The sequence below is a fragment of the Pseudozyma hubeiensis genome (genome assembly GCF_000403515.1).
Source record: "Pseudozyma hubeiensis SY62 DNA, scaffold: PHS68, whole genome shotgun sequence".
Classification (NCBI taxonomy): Eukaryota; Fungi; Basidiomycota; class Ustilaginomycetes; order Ustilaginales; family Ustilaginaceae; genus Pseudozyma; species Pseudozyma hubeiensis.
The window spans coordinates 498,797-513,235 of NW_012133850.1; the positions used below are offsets into that span (position 1 = coordinate 498,797).

Here is a 14,439-nt window from a genome sequence, read left to right on the forward strand (position 1 = left end):
TTTTCGCTGTGGTGCATACGGATGCAACGTCCGTCCAACCGTCGTTCGCGTCCTCACGGAAAAAGGAAAGAGGTGCATCCCACCTGCTCTCCGTCGCCGTCGAAAGCAATCACGAGCATCGATCTGATACAGTGCAGGTGTTCGGTCAGATTGAGCCGGAAGCCGAGGGCCGACGTGAAAATGCAGGTCGTGATATGCGCACGGTTCGAGTTTGAGAAGAAAGCAAGCCAGGGCTCAAAGCAAGGGAAGCGAGGAAAAGCGCGAAAAGGGCGCGAGCAGCCGAGGCGTCGGTGTCTGGTGTCTAGCTTGGCTAGGCTGTTGGGGATCGTTGGCTCCCGCAAAATCGCTGCTTGTGCATGAATCCTAGGGTGGTCACAGCCAGAGAGGCTTCTTCTTGTTGACCGTCATTGGCGGTGCCAGAAAAATACCAGAAATTGGAGGGAAAAGGAGCAGCAGAGCCGTAGGGCAGAGCACAAGCACGCAACATCTGGCGGAAGAGGGCCGAGTCAGGAAGATCGCCGGTACTCGACCTGACTTATCAGCCAGCCAACCATAGCGAATAGAAAGGTGCAGCAAGAACCGCAGAACGTGCAGTTGCCAAACGCAAATGACCTTGAGCTTCCCCTAGTCACTTAGAGTGTATACGTTGCTTGATACTCTTGGTGTGCGAGTGGCCGCTATAGTTGGTTTATCAGGAGAAGCGTCCACCATTGGAGAAACCAATGATGGCGAATCGTGCTTCTATGATAAGATGGGGCTTTCAATCTGCCAACGTCCATACACACAGCCAGAACGATGTCGGCATCGGTCCGCCCAGCGTGCCATGCTGGATTGCTCTCGTTTAGAAAGCAGCGCCAAGCTGGAAAAGCCGGCAAATGCCCTTCCTTGGTCCAGGAGACGTGTCGAGCTGCTGGTCTGCCCGCTGTTGCTGACTGTTTTTTCAGTATTTTAATTTTGGTTTCCTTCCTGTTTTCGTTGGCCTGGTCTTGATCCCCACGTCCAGACCCGCTTTTGAGAAGAAGCAGCCTCTGACGCAGAGAGGCAGTTCTTGGTGCTGTCGCCCTCGGCCTGCCTCTTGGATCCGCGTGCGTCTCTTATCCGACCCATCGATGAAAGCGATTTCGGGCGTTGGCCATCTCGGCTGCTGTTCTTCTTCTTGTGGTTCGTCATATCCTGAGCAACGTCAGAGCGCCTCTTTCCCTCTGCCGGCTCTCAGCGGACGAGCTTCGTCGAGCACCACCTTTTGGCGTGCAACCTCATCATCACCTTCTCCTTCTCTGTTGTTCCACGTCGTCCTCGTCATCAACCACTACCTCCCACTTCGCTCGCGTGGCGTCGTGACCCTTTTCACCAATCCTCCTCCGCATGGTACACGCCTTGCATCTCGACTGACGGTTTTTCGTTTCACGCCCGCACGGTAGGACCTCACCCGTGCACGACCCATGCGCAAGTCTTCTTCGACACTTGCATTTCGTTACGACACCACATACAGGCCGACCGCATACATCGCGACCGATTGCCTTGGTCCCCTTTCCTTCAGTGCCCACGTGAAAGCTCCACCGTCACTCTAACCAATTACTTGCGCCTTTCCGCATGACTCTCTTCCACCGATAGCCCCAGTCTGTTCCGACAAGATAGCACGGCTGAGCTCGTATCGCTCGGCGAGATCATGAGCATCGGATCGCGTGACGTCAGCTCAGATAGCATCCAGGTTCGTCCTGGCCCTGCTGGCGCTGCGGCCGATTCCGAGACCGTGCCTCGGACACCAACACCGCCATTGCCACAAGAGCAGCAAGAGAGCTCGCAGGTCTCACCACAGCAACAGCAGATTCTGCAGCATCAACAAAATAAACCATCGATTCATACGCAGTCACAACAAAATGTCACGTCCGTATCCAGCACATCGACCGTGGCGCCCTCCGAAATCAATCCAGTATCAATAACAGCCGTCAAACAGATAGTACCTCCGGCAACGGTACGCCCACCTCCCCCTGCCAGTGCCGTCAGCCTTCACGCTGCCGCCGCCGCCGCCAACAAGCAGAATGCTGCGCCAGCTACAGCCGCACCCCGAGATGCCTCAATAGCTGCGCCCAGCGGCAAGACAAGTGCCACCAGCTCGCCCAAGAAGCAGGTAAAACCCAAGGTCAACAAAGCGTCCGGTGCTGCCAAACCCAAGCAGAAGCGCAAAACCAACCAGTCGGGTGCAAGCGATGAGCTCGTGTATCGTCCCGCGCCAAGCACCGCTGGCGGCACCATCGGAGCTGCGCCCGACGCTACCATTCCAGCCATGTTAAGCGCGGCCGGCGGTGGCCGCAAAGCCTTGCCCGAGCTTGTTCTGCCGTTCCAGCTGCCGTTCGTCGATGTTCGCCCCGATATTCCCATGCTGGACAACGCGAGTCTACAGGCAGCCATGGCCATGGGCGCTTCCGAGACCTCCTCACTCGATACGGGCAGCGACAGCGACGATTATTCGGTGCAATCCGATGACTCGGACCTCGACAGCGAAGCTGAGGAGAGCCGCAGAGAGGCTCGCAGACGCAGACGAGAGCCTGCCACCATCGAGGAGAGCCTCGTTCTCCTCCAGTCGCTTCGACAATCTCGCCTCTCGCATCTCTCTTCGCTGCTCACGCCGTTCAGCCAACGTGTCAGATCGGGCATGATCTACCCCAACGTGCTGCCTCTTAGTCTCCTGCACGGTCTCAATCCGCGAGATCCGCATGTCCTCATCCAGCTCGGACGAGCCGACATCCACGTTGGTCCGCACGTCTTTCTCAAGACCAAGTTCTGGGAGGTCCGTCCCGACTATGAATCGCCGCCCATCATGAACCCGCTCGGTGGCATCCATGCACCGGCCTCCTACGGCCCTTCATCGGTCTATCCGCGCATGTCTGTTCCGGCGCCGATGCCGCAGCAGCTACCTCAGCCTCAGCCTCCGAAGCTGCCCTCGCCGCGTGCTGCTCCGACTCCCGTGGTGGCCCAACCAAGTGTGCCGCTTGCTCGACCGCCTACAACATCAAACAAGTCTCCGATAGCGCGTGCCGCGACGGTCGTTGCTCCAGCTGGTGCTACCAGCACTGCTGCCTCGGCCTCCCCCAAAACAACGAGTCTGCCAACACCGACGTTGCCGGCAACGCCGATGCAGAGCTCTGCTGGTGTTCGACCTGCAGTCTTGCCTAAGCCCGCTGTTGCATCTTCGCCGACCATTGCTTCTGCTCCGGCGGCCAAGCCGCCACTCGCAGGAGCCGGCGTTGGTACTGTCCCGACTCCAGCATCGGTCTCAGCAACGACATTGCCTCCAGCGCCTAAGGCTGTGGCCCCCGCTGCGTCTTCGACACTTGTATCCGGATCAACCACTGTCACCTCGACAACTGCTGACAGCAAGCCGGCTGCGGTCGTCACCGTTCCAGCATCTGTGTCGCAGGCGACCAAGCCCATGACGGCACCAGTCTCGCTTCCGCGACCACCGATGGTCACACCCTCGCTGCCTAGACCACCCAGCATCAATCACAGCAACATTCCTTCGAGCTCCAACCCTCCCACCATCAGTCCTAGCAACACAGCAACCTCCTCAGCAGCGCCTTCGAAGGCGCCTTCGCCAGTCGGTGCGGCCACGGCCAAGCCCATGAGCGCAAGTGCCAACGCTACTGCTTCCCCCGCTGCTGCAGCAACAACGACAGCCGCCAGTGCTGCTGCGCCACCAGTTACCGCTTCTGGAAGCACCGCGTCCAACCCGGCTTCTGCAGCCGCGAAACCAGCGGCGCCTGCCTCCGCCAATACGAATGCAGCGAACTCACAGGCACCGGCACGTCCAGCAGGTGTGCCTCCTCCGCCGGCGATTGACGCTGTATTGGTTTCCCGTGTCAATGCCACCGCAGCGCTCAACCCCGAGCTTCAGGAGCTGCTGCACATCGCCGCTTCAGGCAAGGCCAACCCGAACCAGCTGAAAGCGCTCGGCGTTTGGATCCAGGCAATCACGGCTCAACTCAGGCAGGACGAGGCTCGCAACGCAGCTGCCACCAGCAGTTCAGCAGCAGGAGCATCAGGCTCCCGCGCCCCCGGCAACACGGCGTCGACGACAGCAGAAGGCAAAAAGTCCAAGAAGAACAAGGTGGACGAGGCCGCCAAAGCCAGCAAGAAGCAGGCCAAGATCGAAGAGCGTGAAGCCAAGAAGAAGGCCAAAGCTGAAGCAAAGGCGAAAGCGCAGGCAGATAAGCAGCAGACGCAGAAGCAGCACAAGCAGAAGCAGCAGCCGGTTCATCAGCAGCACCACAGCTACCAACAGCAGCAGCAGCAAGCGCAAGCACCGGTCTCGAACAAGCTGCGCCACCCTCCTCCCGGCTGGCCGACCGACGGTCCTCCCAAGCCGCCCGTCATCATCGTGGAGTTCCGAGAGAATCCGAGCATGCGCTTCATTTTGCCATTGTGGAAATGTTTGGTGGAGCGCACCGAGGGCATCGAGCGACCGTCGCTACCCAAGGTCAAGAAGGAGAGGCGCAGCTTCTTCGACAACGAGTCGGACGACGAGGAGAGCAAGAGGATCGAGCCAGAACTCAGGTTGAGCTTCTTTGCACCTTCGCTTGGGTCAGACGCCGCGGATGGCAGTGGGCTACGCGAGCTAGAGGAAGAGCTGAAACGCAAAGCTGCCGAGGAGGCCAGGCTCAACGCCGCCGACACGACCTCGACGGGTGCTCAGAGCAACGTCGCGTCAAAATCTGCTTCGCCTGAGGCTGCGTCAGCCCCTGCCGCCAGCGACAAGACTGCCGAAGACGGTACGTCTTTGCAGGGCAAGAAGAAGAAGGGAGGCGTCAGTGGCGGCAGCAAGAAGGGCGGCAAACCGATCAAGCAGGAGGCTTCGGACGCCACAGCGTCGTCGGACTATTCGCACAGCAAGAAGCACGAGGTCTATCCCCTCACCTGGAGCATCAAGGGTGGCGTCACCGAGAGTCTGTGGGAAGCGCTCGGTCGGGTGCCTGGCACCATGACGTGCCAGCCGGTCAAACGCGAGCCCGAGATCGAGCTGGAGCCGGACGTCGCGGAGTTCCTGGTGCCCGAGATCCGCTACCACCTGCTCGACCTGCCCATGGAAGAGATCAAGATCCAAAAGGAGACGACCGACACCTTTGTGGATCTGTACAGCCAGATGCCGGATCGACGCTTCATCCTGCCTCGCGTGGCGCCTGCGCTGCTGCCGCAAGGACTGGAGGATCACCTACAGGATCGCTTCGCTGTGCGCCCTCAATGCATGCAGGACCGACCTGTGGTGAAGCGCAAAGCGGGAGCGCGCGAAGATGACGTGAGCTTTTCGTACGAAGGCATCGGACTGACCGTGATCGGGCCCAACGGGGTCAAGACGGAGCCTGGAGCCGCGGCGCCGCCGAAGCCACCGAAGCGAAAGCGACACGTCGCAACGCACAACCCGGACGGTTCGATCAAGAGCTGCGGAGCGTGCGGTAAGACCAAGACGCCCATGTGGCGTCGCGGACCTAAAGGACCATCGCAGCTGTGCAACGCGTGTGGTGCACGCTGGAAAGCCGGACGTCTGGTGGTGCCCGAGGTTGCGCCGCCACCGATCATCGAGGCGGAGGAGGACAAGTCGAAGGAGGACGAAGCACGCAAGGAGGACGAGGCGCAGGCATCGATGCACGGCAGCAACGCGCTGGTGATCCCGCAGAGCTCGAGCGCCGACGATGGAAGCTACACGGTGATGGCGTCGAGCGGCATGGTGGGCTCCGCTCCGTTTGGCGACCACTACTCGCTCTCGCCCGAAGACAAGAGCGGCATGGAGTTTGGGGCAAGCCACCTGAGCCGTGGCTCGTCGAGTCCAAGCCCATTCATCCGATCGCCTATTCCTGAAGATGATGTGATGCCAGCATCGGTCGATCCGAGCATGCTATCGGGATCGAATCGTGCCTTGTCGCGGCGCTGAAGATCGGCTCGACACGACCACACGCGTTCAATGTATGAAATGTACTAGTATGAAAACCCGTTCAGAAGTGTTGATTGCGTGCGCCGTGTTGAAGCTCGATCATGTACAGTGTTCATGGTCTGCGTCGCTGCGGCAGCATTGACGCATAGCTCGGCATCTGTCGGCGGCTAAGCAACGATATCGGGACACGAAACCGTTGTCGAGTCTAGCTGCTGCGTGCAGTGCCCCGCCGTAGGAGCGGCCAAGACAAGCTTGGTGCGTGCTGCAGATCGGCATTGCAGCCAAAGCGTTAGGAAGTTAAGTTACACTTCTTGTGTCAGGCACGAGCGAAGCGAGTACAGCAGGCCGGCCAATTCTCAAGGCTCACCATATTCTGAACTAGAGACGGCTTTCAGGATGCCTTTCAAGCTTGAGCCACTGTTTTTGCCACGCAAGTCCGAGGCTAGGATGAGGAAACTGCCTGAAAAGCGAATGCCATGCGGCCATCGCCAAGGCGCTGGCAGGTAAGCAGCGGCAGACTGTCTGCGCCTCAGCAGTGAATTTGCCGAGAGGGTGCGAGAGAAGCCGTTCGGCAATGGACGCGGCGTGCCAAGCCGTGAGATGCATCCTGCCATCGAAACTGCCGTCAGCTGCCGGCTCGCGCCTGCCACCCTCCCTCTCTCAGCCTGCCTAAGGTTCAATCGGTGTTTGTTGTTTTGACGAAAATTGCTTCGCGCCGAGGGGTCCAGAGAGGGAAATGCGCAAATCAAATTCAGGTTCAGGGCCAGACAGTGAAACGAGCAAAGCAGCCGATCTTGGCCTTTAGGCTCGGTGTGCGGCGCGCGTCACTCGGGGCTTCCGTGCCTGCTCTACAGTTGGATCCATCATACGATGACGGCCCCTGCGTCAATCCATGCACCTGTACAGTACCACTGGCACCGCAAATCCTTTCTCTCTGAATACAAGCGACAAGCAACAACGGGCATCGACAGCAGATGAAGCTGCACAAAGTCCAGGGCGTGGGTCGAAAGAGTCAACAATCATCAAATCTTCGAGCACAGCTTCAGGTTGGTTTTCCGAATATCTTGTATTTTATTTATTCTTTTTTACACTTAAACAAAAACGCTGGCCGAGCTTCTGGCGCGGCAGTGCCCCTTTCTCTCCAGAAAAAAAAACGGCGTGTGCGGTGCTGCGGAAGGAAGCCAGCTGTCAACTCGGTCGGCCCTTGCGATCCACGCAAGATTCGGCTCATTCATCCTGCGACACTGCCCCCGACCCCTTGACAAGGCGCAGACGCTACATCACGCTCTGCCTTTCGACGACATCCCCCATCGGTTCCTTCCGTCATCAACATCATCTCATCCCCACACCAACCTTCCTTTGTTCGCGTGCTTGACTCAGGTAAGCTCTCCTTGAGTCCTCGCCATCGCTGATCGTCCTCATTCGCAATCGCGCTGACACATCACCCTTTTGCTTGCCGCTCTCTCACGCATCTCCACCATTTCGTCCGCGCACTAGACAGCGAATAGCTCAGGAGGCAAGGTCGCCTACACTCAGACATCATGTCGTACCAACGCCCCCAGGATCCCTATATTCACTCCAACGCCTCTCAATACGATGAGCGTTACATGCAGCAGGGCTACCAGCAGCAGCAGGGCTACGGCGGTCAGCAGGCCGTCGGATACCGCGATTACCCTGACCACGCCTCTGGCTACCAGGGCTCCTACAAGGAGTCCTCCGAGGGTCTCTACAACAGCCAAGCCGCTGGCGGCTACGGTGCAGGCGCAGGCGCAGGCGCCGGTTACGGCCAGCAGCGCAACGCTGCCACCAACGCTGCCGCCACCTACTCGTACGCCAAGCCTAAGCGCGGTGTGTCCAAGTGGATTAAGATCGGTGTTCCCCTTCTCATCCTCATCATCGCTGGTGCCGTTGTAGGAGGCATCTTCGGTGCACGCGCCGCAAGGGACAACAAGAATAACTCGAGCGGTGGCAGCAGTGGCGGAAGCGGAGGTACCGGAAGCGGCTCGACGCCCAACGTTCAAGGCGCCGCCCTTACCGCTGCTCAGCAGGCTGCCAAGAACGGTGGCAACAACATGCTCTTCTACCAGGGCACCGACCCTTACGGAAACCCCTCTTTCGTCTCGAACAATGTCGACACCTCGGCCCCCGCTTACAGCGGAACTGCTCACAACCAGTCTTGCTCCGACTCTTGGACACCCACCAACAGCCTCACCAACCTGCGTCCCCACCCCCGTATCATGACCACCCAGGCCGAGTGGGACTGCTTGCCCAACAAGATCGCCAACGATGCCTACCTCACCGTTTGGAACTCCACCATCTTCAATAACGCCACCAACTGGGCTGGTCAGCCCACCGTCGCCTACATCGCTGACGGCGGCTTCACCGGTTCAGGTATCCTCGATGTCAGCCGAAACATCCAGCAGCGTGTCAAGGCATGGGCTTATGCTTACAAGCTCTCCAACAACACCATGTACAAGGACCGCCTCTACCTCGAGCTCAACACCGCCGCCGGCAACACGGCCACTCCGTTCGGCCAGAACGGCACTCGCTGGAACGCCGCCCACTTCCTCGACGTCGCCGAGATGACCGCCGCTTTCGCCATGGCCTACGACTGGCTTTACAACGACTGGAACTCCACCGAACAGACCATGATCCGCAACGCCATCCTCCAATACGGTCTCTACCCCGGTCTCAACCAGTACGCTACCGCCGATGGCTGGTGGAAGTTGCCCGCCAACGGTGACGGCAACTGGAATTGCGTCTGCAACGGTGGCCTGCTCACCGGCGCCCTTGCCATCCGCGGCGACGGCGATGCCAACGCCACTGCCACCGCCGACAGCATCATCAACTCGGCGCTCACCAACATGAAGGCCAACTGCATGCGCGGCGCCTACGACGACGGCACCTGGACCGAGACGGCCAACTATTGGTACTTTGGCACCAACGCACAGGGTCGTGCCCTTTCGGCGCTCATCTCGGCCACCGGCACTGACCAAGATCTCATGGCTCAGAATCCCAACTGGTACAAGACCTCAGCCTTCCACATGTACGTCTCCGGTCCCGGCGGTCTCTTCGCCTACGGTGACAATGGCCCCAACAAGTTCGCCACCACCGCCAACCAGCTCATGCTCTACTCGAAGCTCTCTGGCGATGCCGTACCCGCCCTGTATCAGCGTGACCGTGCCGACGCCTCTTTCGACCCCCTCAGCATGTTCTGGTACGAGCCTACCGCCAAGGGTGCCTACTGGAACGGTCTTCCGCTCGACCGCTTCTTTGACGACACGCGCGGCTCGTGGGCCAGTATGCGCAGCTCGTGGACCGATCCGAGCGCCGTCTACGTCGGCATCAAGTCATCCAACCTTACTGGACACCAGACGCACGGCGACCTGGACGCCGGTGACTTTGTCATCGATGCGCTAGGAACCCGATGGGCTGGCGAGTACGGCAGTGGAAACTATCTCTCCACCGACTACTTCTCCAACGAGACACAGGGCTCGGCTCGATGGACGTACTACCGCAAGGCCACCGACGGTCAGAACACGCTTACCATCAACATGCAGAATCAGGATGTCAACTGCCAACCCACCAACACGTTTGCTTCGACGGGCGTTTCGCAGAGCGGCGACCTCAGCTTCAAGCCTGCCACCACGGATGCCGCACAGTTCATCACCGACATGAGCAGCTGCTACAGCCAGCCCTCGGGTACCGTGCGCCGAGGTATCCGCATGCTCAACGGTCGTCGTCAGGTGCTCGTCCAGGACGAGATTGGCCAGTCGAGCCAGATCACCGACGTCCAGTGGCGTGTTCAGACCAACGGCACGATTTCTCTCTCGTCGGACGGCAAGACCGCCACGTTGACCCAGAGCTCGCTCACCGACCCCAACGCCGCCACCGGCCTCAAAGCTAGCCTTGGCGGCACCAAGACCATGAAGGTGCAAATCTTGAGCCCATCCAACGCCGTGTTCACTGTCGACGGCCCGCCCGCTGAGCGTATCTACGGCGTTGCCGTTGCCAGTGGACCCGGCGAGGACTCGGACATTCCCAACACTGGCATGAGCGCGCTGCAGATCAGGCTCGGCGGCACTCAGTCCGGCGCCCAGACGGTGCAGGTGGTATGGCAGCCCCAGTGGGACTCGCTCTCGGCCGCCGACCAGGCTACTCCTAAATCGGTGCCCCTGAGCCAATGGAACCTCACCTCGCACAACTAAAGAGTGCCATTGCGAACAGCTCCTCTCCTAAAATGATCACGGACACTCTTTGGACCTGTACGCTCCCGTCTCTTCCGAGCGGCAGAACGTCGTCGTCTGCCTTCTTCTTTTCAGCCCCTTTGTCGCTGTGTTGCGTCTCTTCTTGGGCTTTTCTTCAAACAAGTGCGCATATCGAACATTCTCTTGTATTCGTGATCCATTGATTCGTACAATAAAGACACTGTCCTTTCGTACCATGCTTTATGGTTTGGGTTGATTCGCTTGCATGGTGTCTGCCGAGCGGCTGAAGCGTGACGGTATGGACTTCTTCGAGCACGGTGATGCCGAGTCCGCTCACACGTGAATCCTGCGCGTGCGCGCAAGGACATGACTCGGGCCTCGGCGCACCACGCAGCCATAACAAGATTCACTTTCGACAAAGTTTGCCAACTGGAGCACAAGGTTCGAACGACTACGACGATCCGATCGCCGACATGATATCGACTGACACTGTTGAAGTATCGGCGAGTTAGATCTGAAAAGCGTGCTTCTTTTGCAGCTCGGTGGTGAGCAGCATGCTTGCGGGTGCTTGAGAAATGGCAAACTCCTCGCAAAAACAAGAAGTTAAGCGCGTGTGAAAGGGGGGTTTCTCCGGCGGCGACCTGGCGTTGGTGGACACTTTTGTATGTAAAACCCCGCATTCTAGACGATTTGCGCGTCTATGGTAAGCATCCAGCATCGAAGTCCTTGCTGCTTGTTGTCAACCCTATCGTATTGCTTCTTCTTTCCTACGTTCCCGCAATCAATCCAACCCCATACTCGTCACACACGTTTCGACTTGCTCGCTGTCCAACGTCAAGTGCTGGGACTCAAGTAAAGATGACTACGACGCTGCCACCGTGCGAGCAGCCCAAGCTGACTCCTGAGTACCACGATGTGATCATCGTAGGTGCCGGCATCTCCGGTATCGCCATGGCGTGTCAACTAAAACGAAAGCTCAACATCCACGATTTCAAGATTCTCGAACGAGGTCCGGATCCATCTGGAACGTGGACGAACAACACCTACCCTGGATGCGCGTGCGACGTACCTGCACCTGTCTACTCGTTCTCCTTCGCCACCAAGGGGGACTGGTCGACGTTCTATCCGCAGCAGAAGGAGTTGAAGAAGTACTTCGGCACTGTAGCTGCTGAGCATGATCTGCAGAAGAACTTCCACTTCCAGACGACCGTTCAGGAGGCAAGGTACGATCGCGATACTGGATTATGGCATGTTTGGAGTGAAGATTGGACCAAGGACAAGAGCGAAGGCGAGAAGCATCATTTTGTCTGCAAGTTTTTCGTCAGCGCTGTCGGAGGACTCTCGCAGCCCAAACCGTGCGATATCGATGGTCACGAGACGTTCAACGGTCCGATCTTCCACACGGCCGCCTGGGATCACTCTGTCGACCTCAAGGGCAAGGACGTCGTTCTCGTCGGAAACGGCTGTTCCGCCACCCAATGCGTACCGTACCTCGCCGAACACTCCAAGACATTGACGCAGTTTGTTCGCAGCAAGCACTGGATCGCACCACACCCGCACCAACCGTTCGACTCGATCCCGGGCTTCAAGTGGCTGCTGAAGCACTTTGTGTTTGTGCGCAAGTTCCAACGCCTGCTGATCTGGTTGGTGCTGGAATCGCACTTCATCATGATCCTGCAGAACCCGCTCGGTCGGCTGTTCCGATGGAATTGGAGACGCAAGTGCGAAGCGCACATGAAGAAGAACGCACCCAAGGAGTACTGGGATATGTTGTTGCCAAAGAAGGAGGAGCTGATGGTGGGCTGTAAACGTCGAATCATCGATGACGATTACCTACCCACGTTGCGACAGCCTCATGTCAAGGTGGAGAATACGAAGCTCGCGAGGATCGAGCCGGACCACGTCGTCCTTGCCGATGGACGCAAGATCAAAGCCGACGTCATCGTGATGGCCAACGGATTCGAACCGCATGCGGCGGGAGCACCGATGAAGATCGTCGGAGTCAACCGAACGCTCCACGACCATTGGGCCAAGTACGGCGAAGGAGGGATGATCGCCTACCGCTCCTCGCTCAACGCAGGGTTCCCCAACATGGGCTCCATCAACGCTGCCAACACGGGTACCGGAAACCAGTCTCTCATCTTTGCCTCCGAGTGCACGGTCAACTTCCTCCTGGAACTCGCCAAACCCATCCTCGCCTCTGCCCGTCCCCCGCCCTTCGCCATCGACCACATGCCCTCCACCCACGCCTCGCTCGACCCCACACTGGACAACTACAAGATCCCCACGTTCGAGGTGAAACTCAAGGCCGAACTCGACGAACAACACTGGATCGCCAAAGCCATGTCCAAACTCGTCTTCACCAGCGGCTGCAAGAGCTGGTACATCGATGCCAAATCGGGCAGGGTGACGAGCATGCAACCGGACTGGCAGGTGAACTACATGCTGCGGGCGACGTTCCCAAAGTGGGACGACTTCAAGTATACAGGGTTGAAGAATGCGGGGGAGAAGGTGCCGAGCGAGGTGCCGAGGTGGAAGGTCTGGGGCGATTGGTTGGGGTTGGGTCATGTGGAGTATGTGGATCCGAAGGAGACGCCGCAGATTGATAGGGCGGCGATGGACGCTTGATTTTGGGATGAAGCATGTCAATGGATGTTTGATGCACACGCAGAACCTTGGTCGAATGTGTATTGCTTTGGTATGGACACCCCATACAGAGTTCTGGCGTTCAGCAGATGCTTCTCATGTGTGCCAATCAGAGGAGAGGTACAACTGTAAGGCGAAGACGAAGAGCTGCAGTAAGCCCGTCGAGCAGGCTGCTGGACGAGGGGTGCCGTATAAGCATTTTGACTCGGAGTGTTACACCGTGTCAACTCCCCATCCATGCCATTTTCTCGCGCGGCAATTGAGGCACGTCGGAAGCACCCGTCAAAAATTGCTTTGAGAGGCCTTGAGATTTTGATAAACATTTTTTTGGCTGAGCCACACTGACACGCCTTCTACGTTCTTCCGAAGAGAGAGCGAGTGGAACTCGGGAGAGCCGAAATTTGGTGTCCTCGTCTTGAGTGGAGTTCTGTGTCGAGCTTCTCATCATATCCTTTACCATTGGCTCGTCATCTTTCAATTCGCATCGCATCGCAGGACGCTCCATCATCAAGCTAGCCGCAAGCGACTCTGCATCCCTCGACTGCAAAGAACCTCGCAACATTACCATTCGGTACGATCGCGGCTTCGGAAAGGTTGGAAACCCCGCACCTTGGAACCGGGCATACTACGAAAATCTTGTTCGACGTCGATCTGGCGCATCGGAAGCTCGGCGTTTGGCACAGCAGCAGCTCAGCGCACCTTTACGTAGAAGAGTATCGCTCTTCCACACTCTGAACCAGCATCTTCTTCGAGCGCTCAAACCAGCAAGAGGGCAGTGCACGACTCTGTTCAGGTCATCGACAGCCTTGCACAGCAGCAACCTCGAGCATCGCATTCAGCACGCCCCCACGTTGTCGACTGCAGAGAAAGCTCTCATTCGTCGTCGCACGCTATAATCATCACCACCAGCCGCTTCCCGCTCTCTCCCTAACACCACCTCACAATGGCGCACGCAGACCACACACGAGACCCCTGTCCATGGGTGATCCTCAACGACTTTGGCGGCGCCTTCGCCATGGGCGCCGTCGGCGGAACCATCTGGCACGGCATCAAAGGTGCACGCAACTCACCTCGCGGTGAACGACTACCCGGCTCCCTCTCCGCTATCAAAGCCCGCGCACCCGTTCTCGGTGGAAACTTCGGTGTATGGGGTGGAATGTTCTCCTCCTTCGACTGCGCAGTCAAGGGGATTCGACAGAAGGAAGACCCGTGGAACGCCATCATCGCCGGATTCATGACCGGCGGTGGTTTGGCGATCAGGAGCGGTCCCAAGACGGCGATCGGAAGCGGTATCATGTGCGGAATCTTGCTGGGTGTGTTTGAGGGTGTCGGCGTGCTGATGCAGAGGATGATGGCAGAGGGGAATAAACAGGTCGCTCCGATCATTCCGGATACACTGCCAGGGTCAGCACCGCAGGCTTTGCCAGGAGCGCAATAGACATATCCACCAAAATCTACGGGCGTGCCCCTTCGAATCGACGAACGACAGGGTTCACGAACTTGCATCCGTCCCACACCACCACCACTACTGTCTACCTTGTATTCTTTCCCCCTTCTCTTCCATGCAAAAATCTCACTACTCTAGGGACTCCTTCAGTTTTCAGCATCTTTGTTCGATGCACCGTTGTGGGTGGATGAAGAGACTCTGCGTTTGAGAGA

General features: G+C 58.2%; 5 protein-coding genes across 5 annotated transcripts; all 5 read left to right on the forward strand.

Annotated features, from left to right (window-relative positions):
* Nucleotides 1–1,669: 1,669 nt before the first annotated feature.
* Nucleotides 1,670–5,926, forward strand: PHSY_007067 (hypothetical protein; the record flags this gene model as incomplete). Its single annotated transcript, XM_012337663.1, has 1 exon — nt 1,670–5,926. The coding sequence occupies one exon, from the start codon at nt 1,670–1,672 to the stop codon at nt 5,924–5,926; it is 4,257 nt and encodes a 1,418-aa protein (XP_012193053.1).
* A 1,541-nt stretch (nt 5,927–7,467) lies between these two features.
* On the forward strand, nt 7,468–10,134 carry PHSY_007068 (heparinase II/III; the record flags this gene model as incomplete). Its single annotated transcript, XM_012337664.1, has 1 exon — nt 7,468–10,134. The coding sequence occupies one exon, from the start codon at nt 7,468–7,470 to the stop codon at nt 10,132–10,134; it is 2,667 nt and encodes an 888-aa protein (XP_012193054.1).
* Nucleotides 10,135–10,992: 858 nt separating this feature from the next.
* PHSY_007069 (dimethylaniline monooxygenase) lies at nt 10,993–12,762 on the forward strand (the record flags this gene model as incomplete). Its single annotated transcript, XM_012337665.1, has 1 exon — nt 10,993–12,762. The coding sequence occupies one exon, from the start codon at nt 10,993–10,995 to the stop codon at nt 12,760–12,762; it is 1,770 nt and encodes a 589-aa protein (XP_012193055.1).
* A 55-nt stretch (nt 12,763–12,817) lies between these two features.
* PHSY_007070 (hypothetical protein) lies at nt 12,818–13,676 on the forward strand (the record flags this gene model as incomplete). The annotated part of the gene is made up of 2 exons (XM_012337666.1): nt 12,818–12,932; nt 13,276–13,676. 2 exons carry the CDS (start codon nt 12,818–12,820, stop codon nt 13,674–13,676), a joined length of 516 nt encoding a protein of 171 aa, XP_012193056.1.
* Nucleotides 13,677–13,795: 119 nt separating this feature from the next.
* Nucleotides 13,796–14,218, forward strand: PHSY_007071 (mitochondrial import inner membrane translocase subunit tim22; the record flags this gene model as incomplete). Its single annotated transcript, XM_012337667.1, has 1 exon — nt 13,796–14,218. One exon carries the CDS (start codon nt 13,796–13,798, stop codon nt 14,216–14,218), a length of 423 nt encoding a protein of 140 aa, XP_012193057.1.
* Between the last annotated feature and the right edge of the window lie 221 nt (nt 14,219–14,439).